This window comes from Hippoglossus stenolepis, chromosome 3 (assembly GCF_022539355.2).
Source record: "Hippoglossus stenolepis isolate QCI-W04-F060 chromosome 3, HSTE1.2, whole genome shotgun sequence".
In the NCBI taxonomy this organism is placed as follows: domain Eukaryota; kingdom Metazoa; phylum Chordata; class Actinopteri; order Pleuronectiformes; family Pleuronectidae; genus Hippoglossus; species Hippoglossus stenolepis.
Genome location: NC_061485.1, coordinates 9,625,276 through 9,652,379, shown reverse-complemented (window position 1 = coordinate 9,652,379; position 27,104 = coordinate 9,625,276). Strand labels below are relative to the sequence as shown.

At 42.0% G+C, this 27,104-nt stretch overlaps 1 protein-coding gene across 1 annotated transcript in view; it reads right to left on the bottom strand.

Annotated features, from left to right (window-relative positions):
- Positions 1 to 26,481, bottom strand: part of snta1 (syntrophin, alpha 1) — a 28,107-nt gene extending 1,626 nt beyond the window's left edge. The window contains exons 1-7 of the mRNA XM_035151842.2: positions 26,065 to 26,481; positions 19,232 to 19,417; positions 3,855 to 4,050; positions 3,341 to 3,530; positions 2,547 to 2,677; positions 1,892 to 2,088; positions 310 to 497 (exon numbers count right to left, since the gene is read on the bottom strand). Of these exons, the coding sequence (XP_035007733.1) occupies positions 310 to 497; positions 1,892 to 2,088; positions 2,547 to 2,677; positions 3,341 to 3,530; positions 3,855 to 4,050; positions 19,232 to 19,417; positions 26,065 to 26,347 (1,371 nt within the window). The 5' untranslated portion in view covers positions 26,348 to 26,481. The remainder of the gene's footprint in view (positions 1 to 309; positions 498 to 1,891; positions 2,089 to 2,546; positions 2,678 to 3,340; positions 3,531 to 3,854; positions 4,051 to 19,231; positions 19,418 to 26,064) is intronic.
- Positions 26,482 to 27,104: the final 623 nt, after the last annotated feature.

Below are 27,104 nucleotides of genomic sequence, written 5' to 3'. Positions count from 1 at the left end.
TGTTATAAATATATTTGCAGACTGATAATAAAGTAATTAACCCACAGTTGAATAGATTTGAATCCTGTAAAAACAGATTTTTAAACATCAGTACGTTTAATAAGCAAAACCCTTGACCTTGGGAACATGCAGTCCTCATCAGCAGATTGCTTGCTGACCATTTCTATGACAACTGAGCAGACTCCATTGTCTGCTTGCATAATAATTCTGACATATTCAATATAATAGCTCAAGTTTACGTTGATGATAATTTCACAATATCAAAACTTATACACACCGAGAAAAGTCCTATAGATAACGGTAACTTACAATCTCTGCCTCTGGGCCTCCGAAGTCGAGGAACATCATACGAACTCCGTCGTCTGAGGACATCCTCAGGCGCTCGAAGGGCTGCTGGAGCAGAATACTTTTCCTGACACCCATCTCCTCTGTGAATAACGTGAAGCCCTCGTCGATGTGCACTCCCAGGTTGCACTCCTTCCCGTTCCAGCTACAGGCTGCCGTGGTAGAGGAAACACAGGGTTAGCACACAGAGGGGCAATATACTGATTTAAAAGCTCCCAGATGGAGTCGTTCACAGAGAGATCCAGATTTACAGTGCACACTTATCGTGTCAGTTACAGTTTTGATACAGAGCCCAGAGGTTTTGGCTGTATCCTCTCAATGTGATACCCTTATGCAATAAGAGAGGTGAAAGATTTGATTTGTTCAAATAATACAAATTGTTCAGAAAGAGACAAATTCAAAATCTTAGATAAATATAAAACCCACTTCTGATACTGAAATTAAACTATTTTACATGATTGAACAAAATCTTTAGTCCCACCAGCAGATGGCACTGTATATGTATATTACAACTGCACTGGATGTGAACTAATGCCCGTCACAAAGTAAGATGATCACATTTTCTGAATTAACTACTGTATAAAATGCTGAATCTGGATTATGGGAGTAAAGAGAGTATTTGTGTGCTTTACTCAGAGCAAACATGGGCTCAAAAAACACCATTTATATATATTTATGTACAATAATTGATACAAAAACTGTTTTGTCTCCGCTCTACCGTTTCCTAAAACCTGAAATAAACAAATAAAACCCAAATCTTTTACAAACATGGTGACAGAAGAAATCTGCAAAGAAAGAAGACATTCAGCAAAACAGTGTAGTCCCGAAATCATTGTGCACAGAACAATAAATCTTAACTTCTAATTCTGCTTCGTGAGAGATATTGAAATGTTTGCCTGCTGAATAGAAGCAAAGAGCCTGAGCGTTTTTTTGTTTGGATGAAAACAATTTGGGGTTTATTCATAGATAAGACTGAAGAGTTTGTGCTATAGATGAAGGAATAATCTAATCCAAGGAAATTTGTTAATCCCGGCATTTTATACTGCTTTACTCTGGAAAACAAATGTTTTCAGGGCCAGTAAACATTGCCAACTAAAGAAACAATAGACCTGCCAATCAAGTTGACAGTGGCAGCAGATTCTAGTCTGCCTGTTGACAAAGGGACTATTCTCTATTCATACACAAAAAATGTTTTTAGCAAATATTCTGTTTTGTAGGAATTGTACAGAGAAATGAAAAGAAACAATGTTCTGCTAACACAACATTCCCTTAGTTAAAATGCACAACTGGCAGGTATTTCACAGATTTTTCAGTTATTACAGATTCATATTTTTTAGAACATTGTTATTTACGCTATATTTCAAATTCTGATCAAACCCAGAGAACCTGAGTCTGACCTTTAACTTAGAGTTGGCCACTGCAATGACAAGTCCATCGTTGGCATCTCAACAGAATCCTGTCTTTTGTACTATAACTATACATTTTTAACATGTAGGTGTAGGAACTGAGCCACCAGCTCAGACAGAGAACTGGAAGTCTTCCGTACCCGTGGTGACCTCCTTGATGAGCTCAGCAGCATTGTGGCTGCCCTCCACCAGCAGATGAGTCCATGTGGACAGCTCCTTGGCAGAATCCACTCTGAACACGTGGGTCTCCACGCCTTGCTTGGTGCCCGAGCGCAGGCCAAAAGACAGCTCAGAGTCCAGGAGAGGAGAACTTTTTCCTGGACCAGAGTGGACCAGTCTGAAGGAGAACATGAGAAAATGAGGGGACTTAGATTTATAGGAAACAATGGAGCCAGAAAAGCTGATGAAAGATCATGCATGTTGGTGTGTCACAGAGAGACAGGGTTGCAGATGGGAAAAGTGGAATGTTAAGTCCTCAGGAGAGAAAGAAGGGAGGAAAATACCATGACTCATAGGTTCTGCTTCCACTAATGTCTTCCAAATGAATGTGACGACATGTGGTGAGATGTCCAGCAAGTTGGTTATGGAAAGAGTACTGTAAATATGTGTTCTTTGGCTAGTTCAAAATAACCCATGGGAAGGATCTGTTGAATCTATGCTGGGCTGCTCTGGGTGGAGGACAGATCCACTGAGTTTATGACACTGCCAGTTCTGTGTTGTGTGCATATCTGTACTGTATTGTACTGTACGTGGTGTATGTGTGTCCTGTATAAGAAGACATTCGTGCATGTGGACCTGGTAGTGATGAGCGGGTGACTCTTGGAGGGGTTGATGAAGCTCTCTATGGTTTCAGGCAAGGTGGGATACAGGAGCAGGTCTTTGTCAGTCAACACAGCCATAACTGGTCTCTCCGGACCCTGAGTCACCTGCATCGTGGACATATGGAACAAAACTGAACAAACTCATCTGCGTCAACAAAGCAGGAAGCAGGGTGTTGTTTTCAACTCTCGGTGTGTGTGTGTGTGTGTACAAATTAAATAAAAAGCAATGGATGGATTTTCACCAAACTTGGTGGGAATTGGTCCGAGGTGGGGGCACATACACACATTGCGCTCTTACAGGAGCAGGGCTGGTGTTAAGCCGAGGTCTGCCTGCCTGCTGAGAACTGTAATCTTGTCTCGTTAACGTGCACAGCAAAATCAGTATTTACTGACTTAATGCTCAATTCTGTCTGCCTGCAGAGGATGGTTAAAAACTCCACGTGCTTCCTATGGACAGTCTGACTGTATAAACAACACATCATCTCTCCAATGCTTTTCTATGATTATTTTTAATAGCACATTTATGACGTTCAATAAGTGCCAGTGGGAATCAGCAGGGCCCATTCAAGAAAAACAGGGTTGTAAACTGAAACCTGAACCAGGCTTTAACCAAGAGCATGTAACATATTGAACAAATCACTACAGGATACAAACAAAATACTAACAAACATGATTTAATAAGCAAAAAAACAAAAAAAAAGAATCTTAAACAAAACATCAGACACTGTTTTGAAGTACAGAACCATGCACAGCTGTATTCTTGCATACCTGCTCTGCGATCCAGCCCAGATGTTTCACCTCCATGCCAGGCTGCATGCTCTTCATCTCCTCCTTCACTCGCGGTAAAAGGTTGGCAGCGCCTGCCTGGATCCCATTGTACCAGGACTGGGCCATGGCGGGGTCTTTTGCCCGGAGGAACACAGAGTTCTTTCTGTTGGATGAAATCACCTCGAAATACCTGGCAGATGAGATGAGAGGATTAGAGAGAGAGAGAGAGAGAGAGAGAGAGAGAGAGAGAGAGAGAGAGAGAGAGAGAGAGCGATCAAGGAGACAAAATGGAGGTGGAAAAAAGGGCAGTTAGAGAAATAAAAGACACATGGCAAAGAGAGAAAAGCTTGGGGGTGAAGAGGAAGTGTCAGATATTAACAAAGAGAATATGTGAGTAAGATCTTCTCAAGAAGTAAAAGTGCCGTTTACAATATTCTCTCCAAAACCGTTTTGTTATTTTCAGGTTGACATCTGTCAGACATTTTTTTCACACTGGAATCCTCACATGTAGTACCTGTTTTCTGTGTCTGGGGGGCACTGTTTTCGCGACACCTGACACATCTTCAGCGGGATGCTGCGGGGCTCCTTCACCTCAGCAGGGAAGATATCAGTGCCCCTCTGAGGTGTTGAGGGGGGAGAGTCCCAGGGGTGGCCAGCCCCAGGAGAACCCGAGCTTTTAAAGAAGGCCGACATCTCCTTGATGTACTTCACTGTAGCAGAGTGAGAATTAGATATGGAGAAAAGGGAGAAGAGAGGATAGAGGAGGGAGAGAAAAGGAATTTGGGGATATTAATATGGAGCCTCTGGCTTCAGAGATGAGTTGAAAACTGTAGCAGCACTTTCAGATAGGCTTCAAAAACACGTGCAGGAAATCCATCTGGAAACGATTCACTTCTACTCAGAAGCTATTATACAAAACGTATCATTCTCAGTTATGAAGAAAAGACATTTCCTTATATGGCAACTATTTCGAGGTGTATTACCTATTCTATTCTGATGAAGAGGTAGACACACACATAGTATAATTTACCAAATTAAAAACCACTTGGACATTCTTGTTATTTAGGGAGCATTTGTTTTACTTTAGAGAATGTGCCACGGCTTGAGGAGATCAAATCCACTAAAACACCTTGAAGTGTTCACAACTTGTATTTGTAAAGTTGTATTTTCTCCCACAACAGCCAGAGAGGAACCATTCGCTTTTTAACATGCTTTTATTCTATCAAACAGGAACAAACATACTGTCTTTAAACAACACAAACTGTCCAGAGGTTTCTGCTGTCCTCATGGCAGCTCAGCTCAGTCTTTCCATGAGGGTCTGATGTGTCTCTCCTGTGTTTCCTCTCTCTTGTGGCAGCTTTCTGCTGCCTTTTAAACCTGAGGACCGATCAGCTCACAGCCATTATCTGCCCTGATTACTCCCCTGGTACACGTGGAGCCACGCCCACAGTATTCTAAATAATAGAAAGATGATATTCAGAAATCATAGTCTCTAGTTAAAGAGTTTTAAAAGTGTTTTATCCTGTGTATTCATGATTTAAGTTGTCAAATTCCCTCCAATAATGGCCATCGGCAACGTGGTTGTGCATAGTCATACTGCAAAATGAGTCCTTGTAATTCCAAAAAATTATCAGATAAATTTAAGTTTGTTTCAGTCCTAGATCCTTTCATAGCTAAAACATTTTCTATGGTCTTCATATTTACAGAATTGCTGCCCCTTAAGTTTGAGACTTCATGCTGTTGCGGCTCATTATTTTAAAATTAGACACTCAATGGGTGTTTATTAGATATTGGCATCTACATCGATTTAACATCATAGGAGAGAGAAGGTCAATAAAGGTCTCTGAAGTGATTCAAACCCGTGAAGCTGCGGCACATGGTCAGCATTTTCAACCTCCAAGACAAGGGCCCCCCCATAATTACACAATTTCTGTGGGCTATAATCCAGTCTTACTGAAGTTTTGCACAATTAATCATGATTACAGCCACAGACATACATGCATAGAACATGCACACAGAAACACATGGTCTCAGCTCAAGTCCAGTAGGCTGTGGTATGGGTTTGGCTTAGCCACTACTGGAGTAAAAATAGCGCAGAGGACATGGCAAGGCATGAGGCTGAAGGCTCAAGGCAGAGCTCTGGTTTCACTGGGGAAGTGTGAAGTGCTCGTCTTGCACTGTACAATGTAGCCAGAGGGTACGCAAGAGAGTCATTGCACAGGACAAAAGGAGGGAGAGACGAGGCTGCCAAAGTACAGCCTCAGAAGTTCAGTCTGTCAGATTGTTTGTTAAAATATTTTGTTGAGGAGGCTGAGTGACTCGTCGATTAAAGGGTCAGACGTTTTGGAAGGGTCCGTCTGCAGTGTCTTTGAGAAGGACCCCTAACACAGCTTCTCAATCACTGTAAAGCTGCTTCTGGACATTTAATCTGTCACACTGCTAGTTCAAGTAAGGGCGTTCAGCATTCAGGCATACATAAGTCTCTGGAATGGTTTCATGGCGACTCGGTTGAAAAGGATATGACTGATACAGATTCAATGTTCACACGATTGGCATCTAGCACATGATAATAAGCCTCGCAGGAAGCTAGGTTGTTCGCTTGTTATCTCATCCTCAGAATGGAGGGACAACTGTTATCCTATTTCAGTGTCTGAACACTGTCTCTAACACGTGTCTGCAAAAGTCTCTTTTCAGACAAATTGCTTTTAATGACAGACAACAGTGTTGCAGAAAATGTTATGTGGTGTTAAATTAGTTTTCCTTTGCCAGCATGATTCCAACATTGAAAACTGGAAGAGCAGTTAGGGAGGTCAGTGCATTCATCCGTCTGTGCGCCCATCCATCCATCCATTTTTTCCCCCATTGGATCCAGAGCTTTTAAATGCCTTCCTCACATACTCCCTCTTTCTCTATCTGTATGATGTACCAGTAATGTTTCCTGGGACATTTTTACGACACAAACGGTGGGTTAAATACAAACATTTTCTCACAAAAACACATGCAAATACACACACAGGAGCCTACAAGGTGCTGTGTATTAAAATATCTGTGTGTGGGCAGTGGTATGGTACTGACTTTGTGTCTGCGATACAGAGAACTGAAAACTGGCAGTGGAATTTGCTCAGATGTGTACTCTTCTCTTAGGATTTCTTGTTTCTGATTAAAATTTTTGTTTTGCCAATATCAGACTGGCATTTACCGTTTGTGGTTGCCAGTGCTCATGACTCTCGTCCCCATGTTAAGTAATGAAATGTGTGCACAAAAATGTTTTCTGTTTGTAGTCGGGACTTAAACTTGAATGCAATTGCTTCTGTTACACTATCCAACACCAACCAGCTCAACCAACAAAGAGAAAATGTGCATATGTACACAAAAAACAAACTTACTGGGAAAACACATCCAACAGTGAGACAGTTATGTATAACAGCTACACTTTGAAGTAGCTGTCAACTTGAATGTGTAATGTTTCATGGAAATTAGCTTCTGTCTATTTGTTCATGTGCCAACCCACTGATGTTTGTAACATGGGGTAGCCAACTGCTTTCTTGTTGCTGGACCAAGGCCATTCAGAATGGATGCGGTCAATCTCAATATGGTATGCGAGGCCACAAGACTGAATGGAATTGGAATTCCCTCTATTATTGTTTCATGTGGAAGCCATTACAGAAGACTTCCTGAACCCTACACTGAATATGAACAAACGGCAGAATTTCAACAAAAAAAAAGGCCACGTGTGGGTGGCAGAACAGTGCAGCCAGATGGGAAAACTAGTGCTACACTTTGAAGAATAAAATCTTCAAGAACTTCAAGAAGTCAGAGCAGGGGCATGACTGTAGGTACTAAAATCTTATTATGTAAGACTGGGTTAATGTCTGCGATCCATGCTGCACAAACTGCAGAACCGTCTGGGGGGAAACACTAATTATTGCAGGTATAAGGAGATGTTTACTTTTGTATAGAGGCTTAACTATTTTCCGAGAAATGTAAAGTGGAAATTATCATATTTGTGTTTCCCAGATTATAAATTTCCGGCATTAGCTGTGGCCCCACATCCCAAATCAGACGAGATAGCTTTCAAAACAGAGTGGTGAATGAAAAGAAGAGGAGAAGAGCAGGATGGAGAATTAGAAAGGGGGTGCTAAGCGAGGAATGAGACACAGAAAGAAAAAGAAGATTGAGAGTAAGAAAGAAGAATAAGAAAGTGTGAGACAGGCAATACAGAGAGACTAAACATGCAGCTAAGCTGAGCCAGATATGTTGCCATGAGTACCAGTGGTGGCACATTCAATACCGAGCTAAAATTAGCTGAGATGGCACTGTTATTACATTAGCTTATCTGGCAGCCAGTGAAACTACCTTTGTACCGTGTGTATATGTGTGCACATGCATGTGTGTATGAAAAGTTTCTTTTTTTTCATCTGCAGAATCCAGCGCTAAGCTTTTCCTTTTAAATTCTTTACATTGAACCCCACGAATCCTGACCTCACGTTTCCAGACAATTCAGTTTTGACACAGTTAATTTAACTATGGTTTGTTGAGAGGCTTTTTCTTCTCTTTTCCAGTTTCTTAGAAAGTCCCAAGTTTAAATTCTCAATCAATACTTGCCAATATGCTGATTAACTGGTAGACTCTACTTTTTGATAAAATAAATGAAGTTTGAGCAGCTATCCCTGTAGGACATGCACTGACATCCATACATGGACAGCCTAACCTTAACCTAACCTCACATCTTTACCTTTATGTTTTGCCCCCATTTGCCCCAATGAGCTCTACTGGTCCTGATAAGGTCAATGTTTTTCTGGAAAAGGTCCTAAAAAAGCTAACACACACACACACACACACAAACAATCACAAACACACTAACTGTAGAAACAATTCTCAAAAGCTTTGAACCATCAGGTGTCCACTCATAAAAGCAGCAGGTTGATGGCAGTCATTAACACGCCTCTTGACTTGTGGCGAAAAAGTGGCATTGACTTGTCAGAGACTAAACTAATGCTAGACACAGCCCCTCCTCCCCCTGGCACTGGTTACCGTGGGAGCAGCTGGAATGTCATTGGCCAGGCAGCGACCTCAGAAGCATGCAGTTGGCTCTGTAAACCATGTCAGGCGAAGAATGTCCCCATGTTACACCACCAACGAGGAAAGATGTCTTGGGCCAAAACAATGTCATAAATAACGGTTTAAATTACGGGGAACAATTACTGCTTCTGTTCAATGCGTTGAGGTCTATAAATGTAAAGGGAGAAAGGCATTAATGGGCCAACTTAATGCATCTGCCTATCAAATCTGATGATGTAGGAAAGGGGGGACTTGCTTTGGAGTAGCTGGGATGTGGATTGTGCATTAGAGGATGCAACAACATCAGACATGTTGCTTCTATTTTATAGATTTAGAAAACAAAGTTAAGCATTCGAACAGGAACACATATGTTTGCAGATATGTGACAGAAATTGCAGTAACATGTGTTTTCATATAGCACAAATAAGTTTACCTTTAAACTGTAAAAGGCTCTGCTTAGTACAAATTGAATAAGGACATGTTGGCAACTTAGGGCCAATCCAACAAGCTGTACACAACACTAATATACCAGCACCTCATAGAAACCATATAGCAGCATTAGCATTCATTAGGAGTCATGTTTATGGATGTCCAACAAATATACGTCCATGTAGCTCTTCTTTGGTCTCCACCAAACCTTGAGAACACATTTGGCCTTTTAGCTGTTAGATGCGACACTGCATTCACCAGCTTGTTGTAGCGTTGTCTGTCTTCGGTTTGTTAATTAAGAAAGTAGTATACATTTGAAAGCTTGAAAAAGATAATTGGTTAAAGATCTAAATAGTGAAGTTGTCAAACCTAAATAAGAGGCTAAGAGGTTTGTGTGCACACATACAAATGAAAAAGTGCATGTGCGTGCTTCTTTTTATCGATCTCTCTGAAGTACAGATAATAAATGCTGGCTATGTGTCCTCAGTGTTTTGCTGATTAACGCGTGTCTCTTCCTGGCAGCATCATCGGAAGATTTCTCCTGTTCAGAATGATTTAGATAAGTTCATAGCTCCTATAGCCCAACTCATTAAAATCATGGATAGATGCCAACCTCACGGGTGGTGGATGTAAGGTATGGTATGAGAGAGGCAGACAGGGAGAGTGGGCAGAGCACCCTGAATCAGATTTAAACAAATTCACATACTGCCCAAGTACAGATTCGATTACCTTGCATAGTGTGTCAGGAGAGTTAATTATCCTAATTCAACAAAGTGAAAGTGAAGAAAACTTGAACAGGATCTGGCAGCAGACAAAAACAGAGGGAAAAGAAAGCTCGGCTGCACACATTCCCACTTCACTTTCAAACTTCTCTTTTATAACTTTCTACCTGGAGATCTGTTTCCTGTCTGAGGCGCAAAGTAACTCTTTTTCCCATTAATAGGTTCGTATTTGTTTGCACACTGTGATTCAAAGTGGTAACTTGCTGTGTGACCTATGAGTCTAATTTACAATTCATTTTCATTTGATGAATGGAAATGATGTTAACGTCTGCTTCTCGATTTTTAAATAGTAATATTGTAAAAGTGAATGTTAAAATGGTAGACACTATTATTCATGTCCTTTTCATCTATTTATGGTTTTGTGCATACATGTATTTATACCGTGTGTATAAACCAATTTAATCCTGATAATGGCTGCATAGACAGCCTCCAATGCCATTACCCTCCTCCATCCGTCCCCAGTTTGCACATTCTGCACAATGCTGTGAGATGGTTCAGTGGAGTCTAAGCCTGTAATGAAGTGAGAAGAGTGGCACAAAGACTGGGCCACCAATTTATCAGGGGCCCTGGATCAGGGCAGTGGGGTTCAGAGGGGGCCTGTTTAGCAAAGTTGACGCCACAGAGGGAGAAGCGTCTGAGGGAGAGTTGTGATTTAATAAAGCTATGTTATTTTGCGAGTTAATCCATTTCCTCGCTGAGTCGAAGCACAATGTCCTTACGGGCCAGCAGCTCTGAAGGAGAGGGAACTAAAGTTTGTGTGCAGAGCGTTGGGAGGTTTCCCAGCAGGGATTTCACTCAGACTCAGGACACGAGCAACAAGAGGACATTGCGGACTACAGCAACAGATGACTGGTGTGGACAGTTATTCCATCCATCCATTATCTGTTCAGCTTATCCTTTTTATGGTTGCAGGGGGGGCTGCAATCCAATCTGACATTGGGTGAGAGGCAGGGTACACCCACTACAAGTTTCCAGCATAACTCAGGGCCTACACACTGAAACCACCATTCACATTCACACTCACATCTACTGTCCAATTACCCTAACCCCAATCTACACGTCTTTGTACTGTGGGAGGAAACTGGAGTACCTTGAGAAAACCCACACAGACATGCAGAGAACATACAAACTCCACACAGAACCAGGATTCAAACTCATATTGCTGTGAGGCGACAGCACCACACTGGACAGTTTTGATATAAATATACACACTTTTACCTAACTTAACTGCTCCGTCTTTTTTTAATCAAATATTTATTTGCAACGCTGCAAAAACACGGCTGAAATTTATTTGCTTTTAATGAAAATGAAGCCAGTTCAGCAAACGTCTTCATGTGTCCTGGAAACACAAAACGCATTTTCAAGTATGACTTATTTGAACCAGGAAAGTCCAGTGCTGGCAAAAGAGTCTACATCAACTTATAAAGGTCATTGTCAATAAAAGTATATGGGACCACATGCTCTAATGGTGCTCCCCCAAATAGAAACACATTCTTTCACAGAACAGTGTTATTTTTAGATACACAAAGTACACTCAATATCTTACAATAATAAGAAGCTTTAAATGTGCAGCGGTGATTTTTCTGTCTGCCACTGCATATTGTCAGAAGAGAGTATTGAGAACAAAGATCCAAGAGGTAGTGAGAAACCAGCAAGAAGTTGCTGAGGCGTTTAGGGGAAAGGTTTATTTTCAAAGTAATAATTACTCTGTCACAGGAGTGAGATCAAGGAGGTTTTAATTAGGTTTTAAAGTATATGCATGTCATTGGCAGAACTCAACATATGTTTAGGCAGTTATGACATCGCTCAGCTTGCTTAAAGCAGGGCTAAGACCCGACTACGCTGCCAAGAGGTTCCTCAAATCACACAAAGTTCCAGTATCAGCAATGGTTGGGTTCATGTTTTTCATTTTCAAAGATATATCAGAAAAATCATGGACTTTAACTTTGTGTTCCAGTTAGAAAAGCAGTTGTATTTGCTACAGGTAACACTGCAACACTGTTTAATGGACTCTACTTTGTCCATGTATTTTAAATTTACATTTCAGGAGGTGGAAGTTAATGGGTCCAAAGCCAGAAATGTAGCAAAGACAGCATACTGTGCCTTAGTGGCAGAGGACACACCACTGACTGTGCCAATCCAGCGTGAAAAGCTTTCCACACAATGTCTGAGACGCCAACAGTAAAAGAAATTCATTAATCCAGCTGGTCTGACTCAGAGGAAGAAAAACAGACAGGATTATCATGCTGCAGACAACAACATATACAAAACAGAGACTGATTAGGGAGAGACGAGAACAACAGCAGCTCTTGAGATGTTTGAGCGCACTCCGGTTTCCCAGAAATACATTGACTTTGTCTTTTTTTTTTTCAAAAAGTTCAGAATGCTGCAGACATTCCTTGAGAAGCAAGGGACACAAGAGGGACAAACACGAGTGCAACTGAAGAACGCTCCAAAAGCAGCTGCTGCCACCCACCACATGAATAGATATTAGCTTAAACACATAAACATCAGATCTCACATCTCTGACTGAGCTGTTGCAATCTGGGAAAAAGACGCCCGCCTGAGAATTTTCAGTTGCAAACTGCGAATTGAGAAAATCTCACTTGCCTCTCCACTTGTCTGGCAGGGGCCACGGGGCCACCTTAAGTTTAGATGTGTGCACATTCATAGCCAAGCGGGTGAGCTCAGTATATTTACAGATTACATTATGTGCTGTGTCCCAATGAAAACCTTCCTCCAAAAAGCCATTATACTCCATAAATCGCCAACTTAAACATATTGAATCAGTGTAAAAAGATAAGGCTGAATTATATACAGTATCTTGTTAAAAAGATCGTATGGTAAATATCTCCTCTTGAGCAGCTACACCCACATGTCCTTGAAGAGCTTGATTTGTAGATAGGAAATAAAAGTTTTAGCCCTCAAAGCAAAATGAAGCTAAAATCGCTAGTCTGCATTCTTCAGCTTTGTGAAAGAGCCGCAGTGTCCGTCCTTGCTTCAATAGCTCAGACGTTACTACTTCAATATGATCATTGTTCTCACTGAATATACCCGAGTAACCAAAACTATGAGGCCTGGTTATGTTTAAATGGGGCTCTGTGCTGTAGTTGCAGATTCATACACAACTTGTTTCTATACCCGTCAGCGATACAAATGCAGTAAGTAAAAGGATTTGATGAAAGGAGAAGTGAGCTGTGTGTGTATATGTGTGTGTGCATGTCAGAGAGACAGGGGGAGAGATTAGGTTTGGTGTTAGGTCTTGTTGAGAGCGCTGACAGACACAAATGAACCTCTTCAAATCTAATCTCACCTCATGCACTCCTGATAGACACTCCTGCTTTCCCATATTTAAATTTCACATTCTGGCAGTTTTACAGTGAGTGTAAATGCACCGTCTAGAGGAAATGATATCGTCAATGTAGTCATATTCATTAAATACAGTCAAAAGTGCAACCACTCTGTCAGAGTCCACTGGGACAGAAGATGTAAGGATTCCCATTCAAAGTATAGCCTCCATGATAGTCATGATCTGCAGTGAGGCAACACTTGGCTCAACAGAGGCTGTTTCTTATAGTGAGGACTTGGTCTCTGGGACATGTAGAAAAAACAATTTTATCGGTTTGCCAAAATTATTGGATGGGATGAGTCTCATATGAATATTTAGGTATTTATGTTTTGAAACAGTTTTGTTTCACATATTTTAGCTGAAATATTTCACAGAACGAGGTACTAACATTAAGACTTTGTACAAAGTCAATCAATAGTTCAAGCTTACAAATTGGCAAACAGCCCATCAGGGATGACAGAAATCTGGAGACGTGATACAGCTTACAACACGTCCAGAACACTTCTCAAACATAAAGGAGGCTCTGGACCAGGGACAGCATGCAACCGTACAGCTTCCATAACTAAGCCTATTTAATCCATGTGTGTGTGCACTGAGCCTGAGCACAACTACCTTAATGAAAAGGACAAGACAGAAAGAGCCAGCAGTCAAATGTCTTGGCAGAACAGACTAGGTTTTCCTAACTCAGGTCCTCATTCTCTCTTGGGCACACACACACACTCATACAAAAGCATGGAAAAGTAAGTTCCTCTGGATATCAAAAATTCAGACTGGCATTAAGCTAACACCCTCACCAAGAACCAAAATGAACTCACGGTGCAACACCGACAAACTTTCTTGTTAGACATGGGCCAAAGTGTCATTTTAAAAGGTAAATTTCAGTATATTGCCAAGCAGGAAGACCTGGCATTGCCAAAGCTATTCGCATTAGTGAATGGGTCTGGAACCTCTGGGTTTATGTTCAATCTCCTAGGAGCGTTATCTGCGGCTGCAGACCAAAATGTCCCTGGACGCAAATGGATCGACCTTCGACCAAGCGGAGCAATTAAACGTGTGATGTAGTGCAGAGTGACAGAATAATGTAAACAGACTACAAGAAAAGAGCTGTGAAGGTGTAGTATCGATATGTACGCCTCCGTTTTGCGCCTGGCCGTGAAGGGGTAGTGTTGTCTCATTTCTCTCACTGCTCATGTTATAACGTTTTCAGTGCAGGGCAGAAGTTTCTATGTACAGAACAAACGTTACATTGAAATAACCAATGTAAACATGCTGACTGGCTGTGTATTGATCAATCTGTACCGTGTGTCCTGCAGTTGTCATATGTGTTGTAAAAATGTGGGTTGATAATGGTTGTTAGTTGATGTTGTTTGTCACTGTGATAACATTGGTTGGCTGCTGATGATGTAGTGAGTGGTGTCCCAATTCCTAGGGGAGGATTTTTTAGCCGTCATCCTTGTTGCTCCCTTTGCAGGTGGACACTCCCAGCGAAGGGCACTTCATATCAAGGGGTAGGGCCAAGGGAGAGGAATTGGAACAGGGCCTAAGAGCTTACAACTGATAAATCCAGTGCTTTTACTTCAGTTTTCTTCAACTATTTCCATCACTTATTGTATGTACAAACAAGTAAAATACAATGTATGCTTTTGAGAAGAGACTGTCCAAGATGACATGATTACTCCCACATGAATGAATTAAACATCCGACCCCTATCTATGACTGCAGCTTTGTCATTCTGTGGCTGTAAGGATCAGCTATAAGACTTCTGCCTCCAGATGTGGTTGGATTTTAAACTAGTGTATTTCAAACATATCTCACCATTAATCCACTAAACTAAAAGGTCAAGTACATCACCAGTCACTCAAACTGGTAAACTAATGAGGCACAGTTGCTCTGCACAGTCAGGGCTTGGCATCTCTTCTCGTGGGTCTTAAAATAGGCCTCGCCAGCTCAATCCTCTCTATTCGGCTATTGATCATATGTTTGAGTGTTTTTACGCTGGCTCAGTCGTGAGACATTAAACCACCAGTAGTCCTGTTTATAATTGACTCTGTCCCGTATATGGACCACATGAACAATAGGCATGGCTGGTGGTTAATTAAATTAGTATGGATAACTACTATGGAAAGTCTAAGATAAGATTTGTTTTTCAAGAATTCACATTCCTTTCCTTGTCCATCACTGAAGCTTTACCTTCTTCTACTGCACTACCAACCATGTTGTAGTAACTCTTTGACCCCTTTGGTACATGGAGAGCGTTCACACATACACATGCCTTTTATGCACAAATGCACCTTCTTACACCCTTAACTTACCCCCACATTCAAACTTACCTCAGTGTCTATTTCACACATGGTATACTTACTGTGTGTGAGCTTTACTGTCAGACACTGGTTACCCAGGGAACAGCTTTACCATTGAACTATTCCCACCACCCACCCACCCACCCACCCACCCTTTCTTTCACAGACACACACACACACACACACACACACACACACACACACACACACACACACACACACACACACACACACACACACACACACACACACACACACACACACACACACACACACACACACACACACACACACACACACACACACACAATTTCCTAGCCCCATGGTTTCTTCATACAGTAGTGGAATGAGCCCTGTCTTGGCAGGCAAGCAGGTGGCAATGATGGATGTGTTTTCAGTGAGAGTTGAATCCAAATTAAAACAGGGTAGAAGGCAGTGGGACAGTTCAGAGAGCAGAGTACTACATCGCTCATCCAGTCCCTTTAGAGCTGCTTCATACATGACTGCAGTTTCTTTAATTCTCTCCTCATCTCTATTTTACATTTGATGCCTGTGGTAGAAACTCCATGACTGTATTAAAAAGGCATTTTCAGGAGTGATAATAAGGTGTGGTAAAATGTGAAGCTGTCCTATGCAACTGCCTTCTCCATCCTCTCCTCTAACCCTCCTCATAAGCACATACTGCCGGTATGGAAGTGGCACAAGTCCTGTCACGCCCATAAATAAAAGTGAGGCTGTAAATGTTCCTGTGATGAAAGTGAAGGCAGTTGTGGTTTTATGTTTTCATATGGTCTGTTTTATTTATCTGACCTTATTGTGTTTCCTCTTCCTCACACACATATTGATTGTTCAATCACTATTTAGATTTAACATATGAAAGAGGAAGAGTTTTCGAGAACATACATTAAGGTAGTTGCTTTTTTCTTCAAGCAGACAGATTGACTGTGCAAAAAATAGTGTTTATAGTAAGAGGTTTGGGGAAACCTTGAAGGAGGAAGTAGTTTTTAAACACATTCACACCTCAAACTCATACTTGGAAGACGCCCTTGATGCTAAGAAATTGGATGAAACATTAATACCATTTGGCTTATTGAAAAGCTATAAAGTAAAGCTATTTCCAGTTGTAAAACATTTGCAGTAATCTAAGGTGAGATCTGTTTGATATTATAAATATTTCCTCACTTCCCTTCCGCACAGGTCAAAAAGGACAAGAAAATCCTGTTGGGCATCACAAAAAATGCCCGACAGGCTACTTGTTTAACTGCTTAACTGTTGTCAAAGTACTTATCTGGCACATTCAAATCTTTCTGATTCACATATTCAAGATGTTTCAATGTGATGGAGGCAGTTTCTCCTTGATCTCAGTCAAGGCCCTCTGTATTATGAATTTCACACAGCAATGAAAATTGCCTTGAGCACAGCAGTGGTGGAGTGTTTGTTGCTGTGCACATAAGAAACACTGCTACTCTGACCTATAACACCGTGGTGGTGCCAGGAGGGAGTTTGTCTCTGACTGCTGGATAAAATGCCTAAACCAAAACAAGCAGTGAACATCTTGTCATATATATTCATAAGTATTTTTAAGACGCACAAATCGCCATGAAATAAAATCTGAAACGTACAAACGCCCTCAAGTATTAACCAAAACCTTTCATTCTTTATTTCCTCTATTCCTTAAAAAAGTACTCTAAAGCATAATGCTCGATTTAGACAGATATCTACACACCAACAGGAATTGCAGAACATCAAAAAAATACACACACATTCAACCCTCTCACTTTAGAGAGCCTTCAAACCTCTTTCCTCTCTTCACTCCTCTATCAGGTCCTCGGGGGTGAACCCATGAAATGATTCCTGACATGACGGATCACAGAGCAGCGCTGGTTGAGCCGTCTGATATCAACACTTTTCTGCCTGACTGTGGACAAGGAAAGCGGGGGGATTTGCAATGATTTCCCCTGGCTGTAGCTCTGGCTGTATCCGCTCAGCTGACTGACTGTTACTGGCGCGAGCCCACTGCGTGAGTTCATCCGCAGAAATGCTGTCAAAAGGAAAACTGGTAACTCTGGTTTCAGTGTTCCCCTATTTTTACATTCATTTTCTCAGATGGAAAGTTTATCTAATGTTACACCCACTGAGTCATTTTGATTTCATACAGCTTATTGGGCTGCTTTAAAGGCGATACTGTTAGAGTTTCTTTATCCTAGTAACTGGCGAGACTTTGACATGCTCATTCATCTGGAACCAAAGGCTGGTAACGCCTATGGTTTGAAGCGTCTGTTTGACTGAACGTAACTGTTAGACAATGTGGGTAAGCTCTCACAAAACATGGACAGTGACACAGAGAATGTACAGATCTATAGAAAGAATTATAAAAGCAAAACATAAAACGTGTCAAGCTTTGTGGTTTCTGATAAAAAAAAACATATGCTTTTTTGAAAAGTAACATCCTGTATAAATCATCACTCAACCTTTGTCAGCTTAGTGGGAGATGCAGGATTCTTGTGATGCAACCAGTTGGCAAGAGAAAAGGCTGCTTTTAAGCCTCTCTTCACTGTCCTCTCAACTAAAGATCAGTCTCACCATGTCGTTTCATACCTCACACACACACACACACACACACACACACACACACACACACACACACACACACACACACACACACACACACACACACACACACACACACACACACACACACACACACACACACACACAGCAAATGACTGAACTGTAAGGATGAGACAGAAAAGGACAAAAGAAGTGATACAGCACATTAGCTGCTCAGATGAATGAGCAAGAGGAAAGAGGAACACCTGCAAACACCTGCTGATTCCACTGCAAACCTTCCTATTCACACAGCAGGTCTTAGACCATAACTTCTCCACTGCGCTAGCATGAGCTTAAAGTACTTTCTATCATCGTCAAAGGTGTTTGATGTTCAGGAAGACTGCTCATTAGCATGCTGGGATGCTCAGAGGAGTGAGCCACAACAATATTCTTGAGTCTTTGGTTTCCTCTTGCTCTTTCAGTTCAACTCATTATTTAGATGTTTCAGAGGAAGTCTGATCAAAGTTCAGATTTATCGGCTCGTCTGTCTCAGTGCATCGCATATGGCCCCTCAAGGAAAATTCAAACGAAGTGAAATGTATCAAAAAGATAAGAAAATTTCCCATTGTCTCCGTTTATGTATCAATTTGGAGCTGAGGAGTGTAGATAACATAGGTTTGAAGTGCTCAGTTTTTTTTCATGAGAGATAACTGTTTTGTTCTCCCCTTCTCTGACTATTGTATTGTTAAGGAATGTTTATGAAATGCCTCTTTACCATGCAACAGAACAGATTTCATATCCGGATGATGATATATATTGCAATATACCACATTTTACTGTGTATGTTGGGGCCAAGTCTTTGCAAATGTAAAGTTGCAACAGCAGCTGATATCGCCTCCATCTTTATGATTATTTGCCACACGGTTTGTGACTGTGAAAAGCCTCTTACAACATCTGAGTCTGGGGTTTTGTCTTAAGCACTCAACTGTGCTTTTGTGGTTCTCAAACGTAGATATGAACACATGCACCACGCTCCTGTGAGCACCCAAATGGCCTGGTAATAGAGAGGGCAGGTGTTGCTGCTGCAAACTACAGGCCTGTGGTGGGAACGTGCACAACTACAGGTCAATTCATGCTCAACGTTAGATACAGAAACGGACAGATCCTGCTGTGTCGTAAGCTGCATTAAATGTGTCCGTATTCTTTTACGTCATCCAGGCCTATAGCCAACAAGCGAGATGACAAGACCCAATGAGGACATTTCCGCGAAGAATTCCCTGTCCACGCTTTTGCCTCTTTATTGTTGTTATCGGTGGCAGGACAAATTAGACTTTGACGGTCAAAGTAATAAATGGGAAACACAGGATTAAAATCTCAATCATTTCTGCATTACTTTTGTTCAGAATCAAAAATACCTTACCTTCAAGGATGACTTCTTTGCCGGTTTTCTTCAACGCTTGCACAGCCTCATCATGTGTGGCCTCCCTCAAGTCATAACCATTGACAGACAGTATGGCGTCACCAACATAAAGCGCCTCAGTCTGGTCAGCAGCCAGGCCCTTAAAAATCTTGGAGATGAGTATCGGCATCTTGTTCTCCCTCCCACCTGCATTACAAGACAGACAAAACAATGTTGTTTCATTTTATCATTGTCTATGGAACCTGCTGTTTTACAATGTTGCGTCTATGATAACATACACCCACACTTAAGCTACACAACCATGACACTTGAACTTTTGAAGCCTGATCAGCTTCACAGAGCAGCTTGGAATTAAGTTTTTTACTACCAATGCAATCCATACAATGGGTGAGTAAGCAATAAGAAAATACAGAATTATAAAACTAAGAGCTTGGTTAGTAGCTTTGATTGAACAAAACAGCCTCTGTGCTACCTTTATTTTGTTTTCAACCATTAACCTCCTCATATGTCAGCATTAAAGATAAATTGAATCACTTAAACCTCTATACAGTACTCGAGGACCAAGACAAAAAGCAGCAATTATCCTCAAGTTCTGTCTCTTTTCCGATCCCCACCTCACTCGTTAAATGAAGGTCAGCAAGAAAGCTGCTGGTCTTGCTAATCTTGCAGCAGGCTTATTCTCTCCATGAGAAATATCATCATTATTATCAGCTATCATTTGGACTCTGACCTTCAGGCAAGGGAGAAATTATCCAAAAGAGGATTACATTTAATTAATTGAAAATACATTTCCCACAGGTTGCTTCCTATAGGTGATTACTTAGGATTGAACTCATACATCTTCCTTTGGAGGCTACAGTGTAGTGCTCTCAATACAGCAACACCAGGGTTGGGCTGATAACCCCCTTCAGGAAGCTGATCTGGAATGCATGGCGAATTCATCACTTTGGCAGATGTCGCACAGCTGTTGAGATCCAATGCCTCAGTGCATGTAGACGCCAGAGTGCAAACGTTGATTCAAAATCTTTATTTAGAATAGTATTAATTAGAAAACAATAAAACTGTACATGCATCCACAGCTACAGGAATGACATGTTCTAGACGGCTAAGTAGAAAACTAGCTTTGCTGATTTGAAGCATCATCAACAGTATCGCAGATAAAGAAAGATTATGAAGGGACAAATGCAGTGATTATATGCCATGCCAACTCTTGAGGAGAGACATTCCTCTACGAGAATAAGAAACAGAATAGAAAAAAACAGCTAAACTCGGCCTACTATACTGCAGAAGAAAAGCTGCCACAATTAGCTGTCAAAGATTAAGTTTTCAGCCATGGCTGATACTTTTCTAGCTAATCACTGTTCAGTATCTAACACAATTAAGATGGAATTATTATTAATGTGTGATTCTAAATGTCAATTTAATAGTCTGTTGCACTGTGGGGTCAGTGTCCTGCTCACTCACCCCTATACAAACCTTTCCCAGCTCGAGGATTAAATTTAAATACCTTCCAGTCACAAGCTGCTTCTCTAACCTTCAGGTTACCTTTACCCCCAATTTGCACAACCCTAGAAATTATAGCGAATTACATTACTCCATGATCCCTATTCACTGCATGACAAGTCCACAGTTCTACTACCAATACACAACTGCAGACTTACTATCTGTATCACCTATAATAGGCTAAAAGCTTTAACACCAGACACCCAGCAATTATTGACAACTGTGTCTATGTCAAGAATATAGAAATTCAATAATTGTCCAATGATTTGCACTAAATTGGAGAATAAACATTAAAACAGCTAAAAAACTATTATAGCAATCTTTGCCAAAAAATAGAGCAAAACCTAAGGATGTTCCTATCTACTCAATTTCCATGTAAATTAAATTGACATATAAATCTATACCACTCAGTCTAAAATAAGAAAACACTCAACTTAGATAGGCAGGTATTGGTTTGCTGAGGTGTAGGATGTAGCCCCAGCTGTGACACTTAACCCGCATTGCACATTAATAAAATGTTAATAATAACTTACAAGTATTTCTAATGGCCTTGTAAAATATGCAGTACATACAACAATAGTGTTGAGCTGCTGATCCGAAATGAAATCTGACCAAACTGAATGGGAATGAGCAGTATTTCCATTAAAGCCTACAACATACAGTATACCAGTGTGCGCTCTGTAAAATAAGAAGTTTCTTTTTCACCCTTGTACAAACTACAGTTTAAAGTCTGACCTCAGTGGGGCAGTCAAGGGAAGTGAGGGCCAACAACAGTGGCATGATCCATCTTCCACCTTTACGCCTCCACATACTTTCAGGTTTACTTCTAATGTCAAACACCCTTTACTGACAATGACGGCTGAGTAAACATCCGTGACATATTAACGGAAAAAATACTGTCAATATGTCTGCCACTCCTTGCACAACCTGTAATCCTCCAATACTGCCTTCCCATCCCTGCCATCCCCACCCCTCTTCCTCAAACTATTTTCTGGCAAACACAGTTCAGCACCCGCCAGCTGGCAGCCTGTCACTCACTTGACAGCGGGGAGGTGGTGGCGGAGGTGTGGAGGAGCCAGTGGAGCTGCCCATGACAGGTAAATGAATGGTACTGGGTTATACAACATGTACCTAATTAGGTAGTTTTGTGCTTGCAGTGTGTTTGTGTTGATAATGTTCCTTTCAAAGAATGTAGCATGATAAGCACTTAACTTCATCAAACTTCATAGACATAGAGCAACCAAACAGTTTTAACACAAAACAAAATAATTTGGTTTCATGATAAGTCCTGTGAAGCATAGACTGTAAATGGATGACAGGTCCCCACTTTTTCCCACAAAGTCAAAATATCCTGCATTCGAAAACAGCCGTCTTGCTCATTTGGATCAAGTCTGTGTCGTAGCGATATTTGGAGCGAAGTCCGCCAATAAATGGGCTCAACCAATCATGAGTGAGTTTCAGTTGTTAACCGTGATGTTTTACCCCGTTCTTACGGCATCAAATAACTAACTAAAGCCAAACTTACCTGACAAATGAACACTCGGACATACATTAGTGGGATAGGAACTACCTAAATGACAAAAAACATCTTTGGCAAAAAAAACATTTTTACGTGTAATTAGAATTTTTAGTTGGGTCCGTGTCCCATCCACTAACATGGAGGAGGCTGCATTTATGACTTATACTGCAGCCGGCCACCAGGAGGCAATTGAGGCGCTTTGGCCTCGGTTTTGGGAGCTGTCCTGTTGTCCATATATACAGGCTATGGTGCAAAGCCACATAAGGAGAATATCTTTTAACAGGTTTGTTACATAATGCTGCGCCGGAACTTTGTTAACTGACAAAAACATTGTGCTGCTGAACATGAGCTGGTCTGTGGCAAAAGAGTTCAGGCATTAAAGAATGTCTTTCATAATATGGGTCCACCACTGATTTCAATTTACATCAAGTCCATGATAAATGGAGCAAAGCCCACAGGCACATTTAAAACAATGTGTTCAAGTCCAAACTTTTCAGATAAACTACCACCCAGCAAGCTCACACCCAAGTAGCTCAGCAGAAAAACAATCCCAGGTCTGCATCAGCAAGCTCCTCCTCCCTCTGACCAGTGGGCCTGTCGGCAGACCAGGAGCCTCATTTCCTAGGCTCCCCTCTTAAATTTAGACATGTGAGAGAAAAGGCTGACTGCCTCCGTGCTTCTCTGCGAGCAGGGGTGGGCTCCCTAAAATTAACACTAGTGGAGTAGTTCACTCCCAGCCACATAGCTTTCATCTTTGGCCAATGACAACTGCCGGCCGAGGACTGCTCCTCTCAGCTGTTCACAATGTGGTGTCAGTTAGCCCACAACAACTTTAGCCGTGTTCTTTCATCAGCTTTACACTTTTTGACACTCTTTTTCTCTTTCTTTCGCCTTTCTCTCTCTCTATCCATCTGCTAAACCCCTTCTCCTCCCTTGCTTCATCTTCGCCTTTGAACAACCGGCATCACAACAGTGTCAAGTCAGCAGGGTGGCAGCAATGATTTTGTTTTAATCACATGCTGTCTGATTTTCAAAGCCGCCAATTTCCAGAGAGATGGACATTACATTTATGTCATTAGGGGTCCGGCTTTGTTGTTGTTGTTGGTGGCAACGATGGGAGAACTAAAATTAACATGTCAGCAGCAGCCACAGTGACAAACGTCTTTGCACCACAACAATGGAGCAAGACTACAGCGGCTGTCAATCAAATCGACCCTCTGCACTGCCAAGTGGCCAAGTGATAACCTGCCAATACTTGTCCACTGCAAACCTGTCAGGAGGTGGAGGCTGTAGCTCACTCTCATGCATGCATGTTCAAACATAATGCACACATACAAACCTATCAGAATACCGGACCATGATTCACCACATCATTTACTAACTTAGCTGTGATAGAGCACAATTCTCAGCCCAAGCTTCACCATGATAACCCCAAACAAGCACAGTTTAGGGAGATTGAACCAGATTGTGGGGCACTGGAGTAGAATAGATTAATCTGTAACTAAACTGAAATAGTGATATAAAGATGCAAAAAGCATCATTTAGATCACAAGCAATGTATAAATAAGACTTTTTTAAAAATACTGTTCAGAAGGCATTGTCCCTGGAACACCTATTTCATCTTCTGTATTTACATAACTTCCGAAAGTTCAACCCTCCCCTGCCTCTTCACGTTGAGATCGCGGCTGAGATAAGTTACCTGTTGCTGCAGGTTAAGGAAACGGGACAAGGAAAAGGCATTTATCAGCCGCTGCACAGTACACACTGCAGGTATGCGAGCCTGGTTTGTAAGATATGGAGAGGTCACAACCTTTTCCCATTGACAAGTTGAAGGAGCATACACTGGTGTAACCTTGATGTGCAACAGCAGGGTCTATACACGTTGGAGCTGCTCGTCTTTGGTTACAAAGTTAATCGACCAGTGATAAAGATCTTTTAGCTATAGCCAAACCAGCTTACTTACAGGTTGTGGATGGGACGTCCACCAGCCAGAAGGTTGTGGTTCGATCCCTGGGTTCTCTTATTTGTCATTGGGCAAGATACAACCCTTAATTGCTCCTGACACCTATGTGAGAATGATGTGATTGAAAAAGCATGACATAAGCACACTGAAAAAACAAAATTGTTTACTTAGTAAAAAAATATACAATTGGACATGATTGATAACTTTCATTTAAAAAAAACTTCAATTCTGTGTTACCAATTGAAACATTTTTCTTTTTCAGTGCAAGGAAAATAATCTGTGAATGAGAATTGCTGTGGAAACTGCTTTGAGAGGCCATTCAGTCAACAAAAGTATTATATAAATGCAGTCAATTTACTTCTGTTAAAACGCTGATGGATTTATCCTGTTTACTCCTGTTTTTGTGCCACTGGTTTAGCCACAGTTAGTTCCCACAACCATCTTTCTTAGCACTCTTCAGATATATGCCTCGCAATTAAATATTGAGATGAAAAGTCAAAGTTGTATAACAGAAAAAGACTGCAAACGTGCTAAAAGTTGACATGTTATGATATTGTTGGTTTATAAAATTCTCCTCAATTTAACATGTTGTCTCCTGGTTTTATGTGTCCACGTGGCTCATAAATAGCAAACAAGTGTTGCTGTTGCAATTAAAAAGATTAATGGCGGCTTCTATAACTTCTACAGAGGCACAGCCTTTTCCCATTGAGAGGTTTAAGGAGCAAACGCTGGTGCAACATTATGTAATGTGCAGCAGCAGGGTGCATATCTATCTTTGAGCTGCTCATCTTTGCTCAGGAAGTTAATTAAACAGCCAAAAGGATATTTTAGTTGTAGCCAAACCAGTTCACCTACAGGTGGCTGTGGCCCAGGGGGGAGAGCGGGACGTCCACAAACCTGAAATATGTAATCTCCTGTTCCATATGTCCACATGACTCATAGATTTAAACATTTTAAAACAACAAAGTGTAGCTCAGGAGGTAGAGCGGGTTGTCTACGAACCAGAAGGTCGGCGGTTTGATTCCACTCTCCCTAATTCCATGTGATAAAGTGTCCATGGGTAATATACTGAATTTCCCCTGCTGGCAGTGTGGGATTGCTGTGTGATATGGAAAGCGCTGCACATAGATGCTCTATGTTAATGTGTATTAATACGTGTTAATGGCAAAACTGTAGTGTAAAGTGCTTTTAGTTTGCACCAAGGCGAGGACGGCACAACATAAACACAGATCATCTCCCATGTTATAACTGCACAGACACAATATTTTCCCATTTTAACATGTCATCCTCTGGTTTCCCCACGTGCACATGACTCATAAATAGACCATATAAAAACTTTTGAACCCCCCAAAACTTTGGATTTTGCATTCAAACATATTACTGACAGCTTCTGGAGACTTTATTTACTAAAACAGGTGTTTTTTGGAGGAAAGAAAACACAGAAAACTCGGTGATTTTTCTGCTGTGGTTTCAGTTTCACCACGCTGGTGAAACACCGACGCTAACGTTACACCGCGGTAACTCATCGGCGTCTCCGGTGACCGCGGGACGGACACATGGTTCCTCGGCTTCAACTTTTATACGTCACGCAGAAATGTAGTTTGTTACGCGTGTGCGTCCAACAGTATTTATACGAATTCGTGTCGATGAAACACAACCCAGAAGTTGGATTGATGTCGCGGTTTAAACTGACGGTCAACTTGGAGTTAGCTCGGTGAAGCGAGACGTCGTCGTCCTTGGCAGAAAAGTGCTCCTCAAACTCCGGCTGTAAACTTGTGTTCGCTGACGGCGAAAGTCGCCATTTCTGAGTCTGACAGCTTTATTATCGGTGATCTAACGCGTTTCTACCTTTGATACTGATCCCGAGTCCGCCAACATCTTGCTTGGTGACTCGCACGGTGCGCTTCACGTTGGTGATGGTTTCCGGGACCGGGGACGAGCTCAGGTTCGGGGGGTCTCCGTTGATGGCGCCGGCGGGACTCGGGCCGGGCTTCGCGGGCTCCTCGGCGCCCTCGCCGGGATTCAGCGTCAGCGTGTCCTCGGTGAGCGTGGCCAGCACCCGGATCCAGCGGTCCACGGTCACGCGAAGTTCCAGCAGTCCCGTTTTCTGCTCCTTCATCGCGGCAGCCATGTTCAACGCATTCCTGGAATAACTCTAGACGGGCTGGCAGTCCTGTAGAGAGACAGGGGGGGGGCGGAGAGGAGGAGGAGGAGGGAGGGGAGGACGGGGTCTCTCCTTCTCTCTCTCCCTTTCTCTCCTTCTCTTTCTCCCTCTTTCTCTCTCCCTCTACTTCTCTTCCTGTCTCCTTCTTTCTCCCTTTCTCCCCCTCTCTCCTTCTCTTTCTCTCCCTCTTGTTCCTTCTCTTTTCTCCCCTCTCCCTTCTTTCTCCCCCCTCTATCCCATCTTTCTCCCCCACGCTCCTTCTCTTTCTCCCCTTCTATCCCTCTCTCTCCTTTTCTTTCTCCCCCTCTCTCTTTCTCTCCTTCTCTCCCCCCTCTCGCTCTCTCCTTCTCTTTCTCCCCTTCTTTCTCTCTCCCTCTTTCCTTCTCTTTCTCCCCCTCTCTTCTTCTCTTTCTCCCCCTCCACCTCCCCCTCTCTTCGCTCTCTCCTTCTCTTTCTCCCCCTTCTTTCTCTCTCCCTCTTTCCTTCTCTTTCTCCCCTCTCTTCTTCTCTTTCTCCCCCTCTCACCTCCCCCTCTCCTTCGCTCTCTCCTTCTCTTTCTCCCCCTTCTTTCTCTCTCCCTCTTTCCTTCTCTTTCTCCCCCTCTTCTTCTCTTTCTCTCCTACTCTCTCTCCTCTTTCTCTCCCTTCTTTCTCCTTCTCTCCCCCTCTCTCCTTCGCTCTCTACTTCTCTTTCTCCCTCTCTCCTTATCTTTCTCCCCTTCTTT